We start from the raw sequence: 13,745 nt of genomic DNA, 5'->3' as shown, positions 1-13,745 counted from the left end.
ACATCTACTGAAGAATTTGCAAGGACTCGGGCAGATCTGAACTGAGGTCTGGATCACATACTGTGGGTCAAACCTGTTCCGTAGAGTCTCAGCACCCACAAAAACGGGCAACAAGACAGTAGCTTCATCCTGAAGGTACCTGGGAAGCCACAGCTTGACTACAGGAAAGACAGGCTCAGCAGAGCCGCGCTGATGCCCCTCGGCAGGGGAGCACTGCAGAGCCACGGCACTTCTGCGCAGGAAGCATGGACAGGATTACAAACGCACAGTCCAGGGAAGCCCCAAAGGGGATGAAAGAGCTGCAGGCTCTGCTTTTCCACATGCACCGAAAACAGGCAGAGCAAAGTCTCTGCACCACACATAGCAGGGTGTCAAGCTTCGCTTCCCCGCAAAAATCAACAAAGGGCTTAGTGGACTTTCTTTCTGGTGCTAATCTCACACTAGGCAGGCTACCAGATGATAGCAGACAGTACTGGATATGAATATATTTTGCCTTTGATGCATTCTTCTAAAAAACTGTGTGATATTTTTTTCTCCTAAAGCAATTATCACTTACCATGTCCATTATCAAATGACCACAAATGAAACACCTGTCAGCTGACTGCTGGAAACCAGAATACTGCAAGGACAAAAAAGAATTGGCTTAAAATTTCACAAGGCTAGTCGAGCATAAACAACAGCATATTGTGAGGTGTTATTTGCGTGGCCTTTTTCCGTACTCCTTGCACAAGCTAAACTTTCCAGTGCTTTTTTTCAGTATACGAAGCTGTGGATGGGTCCCCAGAGGATATTCTCTAAAGACACCAGACTTCCAGTGTTCAGAAGGACTATGAGTTCCTGTAACTTCCAAGTCTTAAATTTCAGTTTAATTAAGTATATAAGTAAATACCATAAATGCATATGCAAATAAAGCATTTACTATTAAGACGTAGATGCTTATTTGACCTTGTGAATCTACAAGTCAGGAACTTGTGTTTGTCACATATTCATATCACAATGTCTGTATATATAGGCTTGGAAAGCCAAATTCTTCCTTTGGTTACGCCGTTATAGGTCTACCAAAGCTTCTCCAAGGTCAGTGGTATTGTCACAGCTCCCTGTTAGGACACAATCAAGTTTGGCCCAGAGCAACTTTTTTGCTGCTATTGCTGGGATCGAACGGTAAGGAACTGCCTGTCATGTCCACGACATGCACCTCAGGCACAACACATCACCCGCCTTAGCTTTCAGTCCTGTCTGAATGCTGGAAATGCAAACTGGAAAAATGAAATATTTTAGATGCATTTAACCAATCTCTCCATTTTCAGCCTGTATAGAATATACTGATGAGAGCAAAGAAGATGAACTCGCTTCTCTCTGACAGAAATCACTAGAGTTCCCCAATGAGTAGGCAAATATGACTTTTTCAAGTCTCAGTGAAGGCTCAGTCTCTCAGGGCTCAGGGGCAGAAGGGTATATGGCTTTTTACCTCCACCAGCCAAAGAGAGGACCATGGGGTTGCTTCACGATCTGGTACGTTCACACAAAATCCATTGAGGGCAACGGAAAGATATCCATTAAGATGCCCAAGCAAACCCAATTCATTGGAAAGGGAAATTCACTCATTCATTCTTCTGTAGCCATTCATCTCACTCCCGCATTCACGGCACGGCCACAGAGACATGCTTTAAAGGAGCCATCGCAAGAGATTATGGCTTCGATTAGGGGCTCTGCGCCGCAAACCCATGGCCTCTCGCTTGGCTACTTCCAGCACCACGTGTGGGCAGCCACCATGGCTGGGGCTGGCCCTGGGCAAAGGGTGGAGCAGAAGGGCCAGGCAGGACGCTGGACTAGAGCTGGGTGAAACGCAGGCAAAGCTGATGGGCAGAAAGGCTGAGACGTGCCAGCACAAGGGTCAGCTGTGTGCTTACCAGGAAATCTTCTTCACAGAACACCTTGCCATTGACAAAATAAAAGGCTTTTCCTCTCAGCTTTCGACCTGAGGAAAAAAACACAGAGAGAAGAGAAAGGCGTCAGCAGAGAGCAGGGAGAAAATGTCACCAAAAACTAGCTGCTGAGAAGCGAACAACAACGAGGATATCTCAGCACATCTGGAGAAGAGCACCCAACCCCAGCATGGGTCTTCCCAGCCTCCAGCCCGACTGACCCCATCGCCTCTTCCACTGGCAGTCGCTGCTGATGAATGCCAGTCGCTGGATCCGGACAACAGTCCCACCTCCGGGCAGGAGGAGGTAGCTTTGCAAGCCTGGACCACCTCCTGGCAGATTACAAGAAGAAATGACCTGGCAAGAGCGAGTGAGGGTACTCTGACTCACGCTGGAAAACACCCCAGGAGAGGAGCAAGGAGGAAAGAAGAAAGGGCATGCAGAGAGTGTTCCATAGTTGACGTCTTCCCTCAAAATGTCACACCCACGCCATTCCATGAGAAGGTGCCTTCAACCAGCAGCTGCCAGATAAGCCCCTGCCATACCCCACACCCGGTCTGACCCCCGCAGAGGGCAACACCGGAGTGCTCAACGCGCTCCTCTGCTCCCTACCAGCACGCTCGTCACTGCAGCTGCCAACAAAAGGATGAAAATATTTAAAAAATAATTATTTTCTTTTTCAAACCAGAATGTTGTAACGGAGACAAGATGACAAAGTTTTTCCCAAGAAAGGACTCTACATACAGGGAAGATTTATATTTACTGCAGCTTTTCTGTTTAGGCCTCACATTCACCGTCTGTTTTCGGTTCCACGTAACTATGGCAATGCATGCTCACCCTGCCACCACTTCTAAACACCCTGCCTTCCCCCCAGAGAAAGGGGCTAGGTTTTGTTAGCTTATAAAAAGCTGCTCCTACCTCTTTGCAGCCCGGTTTTCCTATGCAGCCTAGCACTGGAGCAGCTCTGCTTGCGCTGCTCGGTCAAGGAGCCCCAAGCCCGTGGCCGGAGGCAGCCTTCTGCCCATCAGCACTGCCCGGGCACAGCCGGAGCAGGACGGCTGGTTTTGGGGACCTGCCAGGCATCGCTGGAAGGAAATCGGAACCGAGACACCAGGGCCCAGAAGCCTCCCGCTCGATACGCTGCACGGGGCAAGCATCGTTAAAAAAGCGATCCTTACCTGCTGGGTGCATCCGTGTGGTCGACACATGGGACTGGTCTGGAGGTGACATCTTGGTGCCTTATGGCACGCACCCACCTGGCAGCCTTCGATGAATAACCATGCTGGCTGCAAAGCTTTCAGAAAAGGAGGAAGCCAAAGTAAAACCACTTCAATAAACTCCAACCTTTACCGTCTCCTGGGTACACCAGAGGGCACCCTCAGGCTGGGAAACAACTCCCGCTGCTCCTCGGGAAATGGAGATGCTCCAGTCGAGCTCTAAAGTTTTGCCAGTGAATTCAGCCAGACCCACATTTCCCCAGTAGCCCTTAGTGCCCTGCCCAGGCTCCAGCCAGCAAGGCAGGTGGAGGAGGTGGCAGCGTGTTTCTGGAGGAACGAGCCCCGCTTTGCATGTGCAGCAGCGTCGTGGTTAAGCTGCAGGCATTGCTCAGCTGCGTATTTACCGGGTGGCGTAGGAGCCAGGAGCATGCCGCCGCGACACACTCGTCGTCCCCCGTTCTCTTCTAATCCCTGCCGGGGACAACCGCGCTACCCGGAGGTCGGAGGTGACCCAGGGCACCAGCCCATCCTTGCACCAATGCAGACGTCAGACGGGACACAGAAGAAAACCCGACAAACCCAAAAGCATCCCGCTCTGCTTTCTCTCACTCACCCTGATGCTTTGCCAAGGTTGCCGACACCAAAACAGGACCCAGAGCCCAAAATAGAAAGTAGCTAATCTTGGCCACGTTAGCTTTGTGGCTGATAGCCCAGGGTGCGTATTTGTACGATAACCCCTCCTGCGTGCCTGCCTGCCCACAAGTAAGCCCGGCACGCTTGCCGGCAGTTGCAGAGTCCCCGTTTCTGAGGAGGGGAAGGAGGGGCATGGGGATACCTGGGATTCGCAGCACCCTTGTCAACGGTGGTCCTAAGCGAATAAACAACAAGCCTAACGCAGCGAGAAGTACCCCCGAAAATCTCCTGCTGATTTAAATACAGCATTGGGATTTGGCACTCCTAAAAATGAAAAACAAACAAAAAAAGTTTAACTTTGATTCTAAATTACGCGGTAGCGTGGGCTCCAGTTTAGTGCAACGGGCAGGTGCCCAAGCATCTTTCCACATGCATGTATGTCGCTCCTTAAAGACAAACTGGCAGGGGTAAGGACAAACATATGTGCGGAGCCACGCAATGAGGAGATGCTTCTTTGGACGAAGGCCCTGGCTGGTGCATGAGCAGCAGCCGTTCCAGCAGAAAGGATGAGGTTTGGATCCCTGCCATCATGTCATTCTTCAAAAAAAGCATTTACCAGCCATTCTGCACCCAGTGTATTTTTAACCCCATGACATTAGCAGGTCAAGATTGATGGCAACAGACCTTCAGAGAAGGTGCCACAGCCGGCGTCCTGTGTCCAGGCTTCTGCTGCAAGCTTACTCAGCAGTCAAACACACCCCTTTATAAAGGATTTATAATTTGGCTGTTGGCATTACGTGGGCCCATGAAGAAAAGGTGCTGACACCGAGAGCACTTTGAGGGAAGGGGGGAATGATTTAAATACATTCTTTAGAGAAGAGGTTGTCATTTTGACTATTTTAAGCTCCTCTCCATGACTTTCTTTAAGTCCCTGGCAGAAGTGTGAAAGGAAATTTGCCAAAAACACGAGCAATCAGGTGCCCCTGCAGCCACCGCGGGAGTGGTGTGCACGATCAGAGCCGATTTCTTCCTCTGCTGCTCTCAGCCTCTCCCTGCCCACATCGGGATGGACTTCTCCCCACACCCCTTCGAGGCGAGGAAGCATCTCCTCATCGTACACATGGGAAAACCTCACTCGCCCAGGCTGCGCTGGGGACCGTCCCAGTGGAGCTGGGAAATGCACGGCCACACCAGTAAAACAAACAGCGCTGGGACTGGCCCACAGGGCGGCAACGGCTTCTGTCCCTGGGCTGAGCTCCCTGCCACGGGACAGTGCCTGAAATTAAACAAGTCCCTCTCAAAAGCGGTACTTCTGACTGTGCGCCGGCAGAGCCTGGCACAGGTTTCGCTTGAGCACAGAGATGCCGTCATAATTGCACTGAAAGGAGGGATTGAGAGCTTAAATGGCATATAAGGAATCACATATTGAGCGCTGCCTACTTTAAATATGCATCACGACGACTACAGAGACGGTATCCTTTGATAAACCCAGGAATATTAATGCGTGGCTTGCTGCTTTCAGTATCAATTGCTCTGCTACAGGTCTTAAGCTGCCAGCTCCTGACCGTATTTCACTTTCACTTCACCCTGAATTTAGCTAATCTCTCACCTGAAAAAATTCAGACAATTAAAATTCTTTGGCATTTCAACCCTATCGTCTTCACTTGCTGTTACAAGATTTCTTGTTCCTCTGCCTGACAGGAGGTTTGAGCCCCGAGCTTTTATGTACTGCTCATCCCTAACACATCTGTCTAATCTGTTTAGCTGTGGGACCTTCGTGATGACCTCGAGGTCATTTCAGCACCAATTTCAGAATATCTCAAGCTTAGTCACTACTGCCTTTGTGCTAAAACAAACACACTGTGCTTAGCAGCTGATAACAGGCATACTATCAGGCCGCACTCCCAGGATGCTGGTGCTTTTGTCCATCCTTTCCTCAAAGGACAGCTCTCTCCTTTTGAAGCTCCTACAGACAGGGGTTTACCAGGGACTTCCAACAGCCCACAGAAGATGCTGGGAGACGCATCATTTGCTTGCTGGGGAGCTGGACCCAACTTTCTCTTTTGAAGTTGCTTTTCCATTACTTATTAGAAGGACAACGGGGGTCACAAACCCATATTCAAAGGCAGGAGATTGCTCTCAACGCATATAATGGCACAGGGCCACGTCCAGACCCCAGGGCTCTGGGACTGCACAACCAGGACCCTGCATACCATCCAAAAGTGCCTGCTGCCCACAGTTCAGCAGTACCGCAGACCCACCGCTCCCCGGCCAGCACACGCGTTTTCGGAGCCCTCCGTGAGTACTTTGCTGACAGGCAGCATGGTCTCCTACCATGCGCGGCAGGCTGGATCAAACATCAGAGGGCTTTACTTAATTTCTGCTATCTGCCTCGTTTCTGTTGGCTGCCGTTAAAGCTGGATGCAGCACGGAGACTGACAGAGACGTGTCAATACTTCCAATCCGCTCTTGAACTGGGGCTGCACGAAAGGGTCACTTAAATGCTTGCACATCCTCCAAATCAGGTGAACTCAGACTGCGATCAACCAGCAGACACCGCAGGTCACATCACAGCCTTGGTGAAACCATGGGCAGGAGGATAGGATATCTCTTAGAAGAAACACGGTAGCTCCATTACCATGTAAGATGTTCAGTCTGTCTCTCAACTATACCAGCTGTATTGTAAAATTGCAAAAAATGCCTTCCACGCTCTCACCACACATTTGAGGTGGTAAAAAAAAAAAACACTACTGGAGGTGGTAAAAAAACCAAACAACTGAGAGAAAGATTTGATACCTGCAAGCCAAAAGCATGCTCTGGCACCTCTAAGAAAAGGTCAGCCGCCTCTAGGAGCAAAGCAACCACAGGTGAAGGCAGAAACGGCTCCTCGGAGGGAGACATTGTGAAACCACAGTAAGCACAACTGAGCAACACCTCTCCTTTGCTGATGGCAAACTGCTGCAAGAAGATATTAAATTGTTTTTCTTTTTAGGGAAACCCCTAGAAGCTTCCAAATTCAGAGGTAAGATAAAGCCACTCTGGGACAAAGCAGCGCTATGATCCAGGGAGTCCCTACTGAGGTACCAGTTTTCAACCTGGTGCCCAGCCACTCTCTGCATCATTCCGGGGACAGCTGCCCCGTTCCCCAAAACGTACCAAAACCAGGCGGCCGTCTGCGCTGGCCTCCCACCCCGTCACCCACCAACTGTCGTTGAAACGTGCTGAGGCTCAGAGGAGGAAGGAGGGGGAGGCAGTCTCCGTGTCCTCAGTGAATGTAACTGCATCGAAACTATACGAGAGAGCAATTTTTTAATTTCTTTAGGTACGGAAGTGGCCTCAGTGCTTAGCCACTATTCAGAAAATTACTCATAGGTACCATGAAAACATAAGAAATCCCCTAAAATCTTTACAGAGTAAAGTACTTTACAGTACTTTGAAGATGACGTTATAAAACAAAGACTGGAAATATATTCCACTGAAGGTGTCAACCTTTTTTCTCACATTGTCCTAACGATTTCCGACTTCCAGCCAGCACTAAAACACATGCAGTCCACTCAAACCACTAGCCTACTGATAAAGCCCTGAGTGCATCCGCTGCTGTGTGAGCTGAACACTCGCACCTTTCCAGCGGGGATATCTACTGAGGACACCTGCACCATGCCAAATCCCCTTCAGGTCAGACCCCAAAGCAGTACTGCCCTGAAACCTGGCCAGGAGAGGAACAAACACAGTCATCCTACCGTGAAAGCTGCCCTGGCGTTTCTCACCTATGGCAAGCACTTCTTGTGCCAAACAGCAGGGATTCCTCACCAGCGAGCTGAGAGACTGAAGACAAAAAGTCAGCAAGAATAAAGCAGCGATTTAGACCGGAGTGGAAACACGCACTGATGCCTTCCCTGTCTCCCAAACTGTAAAGCCAGGCACATCTGAATCTTTTCTGGTGGTACTTTTGCTAAAAAAACCACCATATTGTTTACTATGTGGACTCTAGCATGATAATTTTATTAAAGGGATGCTGAAGAAGAATTACCGGCAATACTTTGCACTCTCCAGTTTGAAGATCTGCACATTCATCACGCGTGTCGATCCGTGTAGTGGGTTTATATCCAATTACAGGCGGTAAATACTGCCTCCGCGAGAAAGGCTGGCCGGTTCTGCATCTGAAGATAACCATACACAGATGTGCACCGTGGGGAAATTCACTTGGCAAGGCTGGCTGTCCTGCTATCTGGGATTAAGTCACACTCGCAGAAAAAGGTAACTTCCTACTTGTAGAGTTATTTAGCAGTGCCAATAAAAACCATGGGTTTGTTGTTCCAGGGGTTACGTACCAATACTGGACATGCTTATTCAACATAACCAGCCCAAAGTCACCAAGAGCTGCATTGCTCCAAGTAGCCATGCTTTCTCATCACTGCCACAAGGCTAATTAGCCCAAGCAGAGGGCTACGCTTTGATAGCTTAGTTACCTCGTTTACTAAATGACCCTTGATACCTCTAAACACAACTACATTGTGAAATATTAAACAAAAAAATACATATACCCAGAAGGTGGCAAGAGACAGCCACCTCGGGTGATTTCAAACTCTGCCACTGGAACAGCAGCCTGTTACCCTTACACAGACATCAACATTAATCTCAGCTTACCAGAAATAAAAAAAAATAAAAAGAAAGTAATGCAGTAATGTTGACAAGTCAAAGGTCGAATTCTGTAACCTGGCAAACACGCAAAGTTTCCACGTCTTTGCAATAAGGGGCCAAAATGCGTTCCTTGTTTTGGCCCTTCTGCCGTAGTTCAACATCAAACCCTCCTTCAACCCACCTTGCAATCAGTCCTTTCTTTCTGACTTCCTTCCTCGCCTACTGATTTCCTTCACAGTCATCTCTGACACTTCCCTTGCACTTTTTTAGCTTTCAGATTTCCTCTGAGGACCAAGTGGCTCAAGCACAAGACCCCGATGCTCTCAATTACGCTGCTAGCAGAGCTAAAAAGGTCTGTTTTCCAGGCAACCGGCGGCAGTCGGATATAAGCCTTGCTGAATCCCAAGGAAAACACTACAACACCACAACAGGTTAGAGCGATACTGTCTAGTTAAATCTTTATCATTTATAAGCTCTCCTTACTACCTAACAAACATCAACATCTGGAAACACCTGCATCTTCTGTCTTCTGAGGAGGTATGAACTAGCGATTTAACTTAAATGGTGTAACAAGCCATTTGATAACTACAACTGTTTGTCCAACAACCTGGGGAAAAGCCCCCCAAGACGGAAGCAGACACCTTGAGCTTGCAGGAAATAGCTGTATGAGTTTCAAGGACTTTTTTTTTTTTTAACCTACTTTCATGGCCCTCCTGTAAAGCAAATATAACATATTACTAATCCTGCACAAAGAGCCCGAGGTTTTTTCCTCTTCCCCTCTGCAAAAAGCTGCCTTGTTTGTGTCTCTGCCCTGTAACAAACAAGAAGATAAATGAGACATTTATGCCAAAGTAATCATTCTAAATCTGTTGTTTTGACCTCTAAACCAAATTTTCTGCATTACATGCCAGTGGCTCAGATAAAACAGTACATTTTTTTTTTTCCTGACAACCGAACCGTGCAACGTATGCGTAGCTCTGCTCAACAAATTGCTCTATCATTTATCTCTGAACATATGTGTATCAGGAAACAGAGGGTATAGGAAATTTGGCACTTGAGGTATCACACACACACGTACCTCCCCGCTCCTTACATCCTCTCCCTTTTCTGTACCAGGGAAACCAACATACATTTGGACACAAATCCAACTACGAGCAAAATTAGAAATCCTCACTAAAACGAAAACAGCAGGACAGTGGATATAAATATCTGGAGGACAATATGCTTTACCTTAATAGGTAATTTGTATATTTTATTTATTGGAGTGGAGATATTCAGCATTCCACCAGAGCAGAGATGTTAGGATTGAAACCACGAGCAACCTTGACTTCTCAAAGACAAGTTTGTACTGGATGGTGTCCAAGATGAACTCCACTTGACCTTAAAAGCACTACTTACTTTTCAGCTAGAAACCAGAGTTTCCACATAGGCTGCTCAAGACATGCTGTGCAGCTGGACAGACAACACCGTCCGGACAAATATTTATTTTTCTGGCAGATAAAATGTTCTCATCGTATTTACCACAGCGACACAGATGACAGAAGGCCTGCAGAGAAGCATGGACTCTCTCTGGGTGAACGACAGGGCTGTGTGCCCTTCATCCCCGTAGCAGCTGGTGGTCCGGGGGACGGGGAACGACCCCCGTCTGCCAAATGGGGGGGACTCCCCTCGGTACATTCCCTCCCCGAGCGCAGGGCAGGACGGCCTCTGCCAGCTCAGGCATCAGTTCAGCGTCTGCAAGTAATGAGTCGAATAATGCTCTCGCTTACACCCCTGTGACTTGCATTCCCCTTTTTTATCTCATGTGGAAATACAGTATTTTCTACTCAGAGAAATATTATTATTGTGACTCCTCCTTTCTTCCCCGCCCCCCCATCATTTTCACTAGACTTTTTTTTTTGCCTTAACTTGCCATTTGAAACCCTTTGCCCCAGCACATCTCCTCAGCACAGTTCTCAGTTACAACCGAGGTAAGAGAGAAAATGGGCTTCGCTTTGCTAAACGTAGCTTCTTTCCATCTTTCGAAGTCTCACCTGACACCCACACCTTTTTGTCTTGCTTTGGAAACCTTTGGAAAGGGTTCCCTTTCAGAATAAGCAGCAAATAGCTGTTCTTTCAGCCCTCACCAACCCACCTCATTAGAAACGGGATTAAGCTATTTTTCAACCAAACACAGACAAAACTAAATGGAAGTAACCACTGATACCTCTGCAACCGCCAAGTGCCTCTCTAGCGCTGGTCTCCAAATAAAAATGGTAAAACCCATTCTAAAAGGAGGATCGAAAGTGTTTCTTTCTAAAGCACCAGTTGCATAGTAGTAATTCTAGAAATTTAAAACAGCTTGAACCTGCTGCTGGATTATTTTTAACGGGAGCTTTGTGTGCAAGGGCAGTTTGGAGGCCACCCAGCCACAGAGCGCGAGAGGTCCCCGAAGCAAAGCCCTGGCTGCAGCCAGGAATCCTCGCAGCGCGAGAAGATTTCAAATTAACGTCTCAGAGACAGAGATGCTGACTTCTGAGCCTCTAGGAAACTGCCACCATGTGCAAACACCACTTTTTCTTTTCAGTTTTCCCGTCTTTGGTCAGATGACGGTGAAGTGCTCTGCTGAAAACATAGGTGAGGCAAGGCAGCTGGTGTCGGACGGCTGGGAAACGAGCAGAGTTCAAGGTTCAGCTATTATTAAAGCGCATACACATCCTTCTATATTTACTCCCACTTTACAGCTCCAAATAAAACACAGGCAGTCCTGATGAGTTTACAACTCTAAATACAACACAGGAGAAAAACCCTAAGACTCATCTGGGAAAACCAAACTCACATATACAAAAGCAACAGAAGGATTATTATTTTTTTCTCTCACCACGTATACAGCTACATTTCTAAAAATACGCTCCTAGCCCTAGAGTTAAACATAACAAAACAGAAAAACCACTGTCTTACAAACACAGCCACGATTTGAAAACAAGTGGCCCGTTCCTCACGCCAGCTCCATCACGACCTCCTCGAAAAGCCGCTTAGGAGGATCCATACATTGCAGCACCCCGTACGCTCCAGCAAGCTTCAGACGTGGGTCTGACAAGCGGCAGGGAGCTCAGCGGGGCCAGCTGAACTATTTACCCTGCCTCTCGGGCAGATGTCACAGCGCCCATCGCTGCTGCTCCCAGCCTGGTACAATAACCAGCTCCCTCCCTGCAACGACCAGAAAGCAAGCTGGCAGACAGGCCCCTCATCTTGGGGCACGGCTCCATTTCTCCAGAGGAAGAACAAGCAAGATGTGTAACCTTGGTCATTCAAGCACTTAGATGCTTTGACCGGAGGTCCCTCAGAAGAGCAAAATTATTTTAGCAAGTAAAAATAACGCACGCGGTGAAAACATCGTCACCAGACCGACCGTGCAGCAGCTCCATCCGAAAAGGCATCTCCGGCAGTTGCAGAGCCCGCTGCCGATACTCGTGGTCTGTGCCCTCGGCACGGCACCGACCCGCTGGCTCTCCTTGGGGTCCGCAGGCTGAAAGGCCAGAGCCAGAGCCTTTCGGTCTGACGTGACAAATAAAAACCCTTTACATGCCAGCTAAGGCATATTCACTGCCACTCTGAAAAAATACTCTTACAAGTAAGGAAATGTGGCTATAACTGAGAGGCAGAGGAATGGAAACAACCGTCCCCCATACCAGAAGGCAGACGGCCGGCACAATCCAAATATCTTTTCTACATGCCTTGCAAGAATCCATTCAAAAACAAACAGCAACCACCAAGACAAACAGCTGTGGCAGGCTCCAGCTGGCAGATAATTCAATAACCACCTCCTTTTTTCTTCCCCCTTTACGCCAGAAAAATGTTAAGGCCAAAGAGTTTGCCCCAGGGCCCTGCACCGGCAGCAGGCCAGGCAGGGGTACTCACTGCAGGCTCCGCAGGTGAAGCAGCCGTCGTGGTAGAGGTTGCCCATGGCCTGGCAAGCCTGGTTTGCTCCATACACCCCCTTGCTGCACTTCACGCAGGTGCCTGGAAGAGAAGGAGGGAGATGGAGGTCAGAAACGGGACCCAGCGGGGCAGCTGGGCTCACTGGCTGGGGGACCACACCAGTAATTCGGCATGGTGGCTCGGCAGCTTAGGACCAGGGGGTTCATTGAAGCCACAAGAGGTAGGTGACATCGGGGTTACCCACCCTGAGAGATGCTGTTAACAATGGTCATGACAGTCATCAAACCTCCACAGCAAAAGCCTTTTGCAAAAAAAAGTAAACTGCACAAGAACAGCCCTTTCTGGCTACAGCAACATCTCCTTCCTTCTCCCGCCCTTCCCCACAACCTTTAATATCTTTAAAACCACTTAAGAACTCTCCCAAAAGCCTGGGTGGTAATAAGTGGTGCTGAGGGCTGTTCACAGACCAACTACTTACTGCATAAAATAAGCTTGTTGGTTGTAACCGATGTGAGGCAAACACACCGCTTCACTTAGCCCCTTTAAATCTTCATCGATTTCAGAGCCCGGTCACGTCTGCTGAAGGCCCCAAGGATTTCCCACTGAAACAGAGCTGGACTACCTGACGCCTACCTCTCGTCCCTCTGTCAGCCACATCCGAACAGAGACCCAACGTAGGCGCTACCAACAGACCACGATTCTTGCCCAGATGTTCCCCTCATCTCTTGCAGGACAAGGCAAGAAAAAAGTCAGTTTTAAGGAGAGGATACCGAGGGGGGCTGATTCTCAGGCGGCCCGTGGGGTGAAGGAGAGCCAGGGGAAGCACACATGGTCAACTCCTGGCTATCAGCTGTCCTAAGGGCAAGTCCAAGCTGCTCCTCACATCCAGGCTTTTTTTTAATGACACGTTAAGCCAGTTTACTTTACATCAGGCATTACCCTGTGATTGCAGTAGACCGGTTTTAAACAGCATCACCCTTTAACTACCTCTAAATGAGCAACTTTAATCAATGTTTAAGCAAATAGACACAGATCTACCCAAAAGGGGCGGTGTGAAGGACAAAGAGAAGATGTGCTTCTGTCTCTGGTCCGTGACAACCCCGCAGACGTGACTTCACCTCCAGGTCTCTCCTTCCACTGTTGCTCAGTCCCCTTCACCCCGGCTCTTAAGCTCCCTGGGGCAGGGCCTGTCGGTCACATCTCGCTCCTGCTGGCCCAAGAAAAGGGACAGCATCATCTTGCTGGAGATCCTTAGTCATGCCGGGGTTAACAAAACTTCACTTCTTTCAGGACATTGCAAGCTCCGGAGTAATTGGAAAGGTCTGGTGAAAGTTAGGAAGAAACCTGACGTACTTACGACAGCGCTGAAAACTAACTCCCAACTCTGGCAGCACCACGCTGGCACTCC

The 13,745-nt window shown here is 48.7% G+C and overlaps 1 protein-coding gene across 1 annotated transcript in view; it reads right to left on the bottom strand.

The window, feature by feature from the left end:
- LOC104158198 (LIM domain-containing protein 1-like) overlaps nucleotides 1-12,405 on the bottom strand; it is a 17,013-nt gene extending 4,608 nt beyond the window's left edge. The window contains exons 1-3 of the mRNA XM_009695782.1: nucleotides 12,317-12,405; nucleotides 1,911-1,978; nucleotides 557-619 (exon numbers count right to left, since the gene is read on the bottom strand). Coding sequence (XP_009694084.1) covers nucleotides 557-619; nucleotides 1,911-1,978; nucleotides 12,317-12,362 — 177 coding nt within the window. The 5' untranslated portion in view covers nucleotides 12,363-12,405. The remainder of the gene's footprint in view (nucleotides 1-556; nucleotides 620-1,910; nucleotides 1,979-12,316) is intronic.
- Nucleotides 12,406-13,745: the final 1,340 nt, after the last annotated feature.

Source organism: Cariama cristata, unplaced genomic scaffold, assembly GCF_000690535.1.
Source record: "Cariama cristata isolate BGI_N322 unplaced genomic scaffold, ASM69053v1 scaffold33242, whole genome shotgun sequence".
Lineage (NCBI taxonomy): Eukaryota > Metazoa > Chordata > Aves > Cariamiformes > Cariamidae > Cariama > Cariama cristata.
The sequence above is the reverse complement of the archived record's forward strand: the minus strand, read 5'-3'. Positions and strand labels throughout refer to the sequence as shown.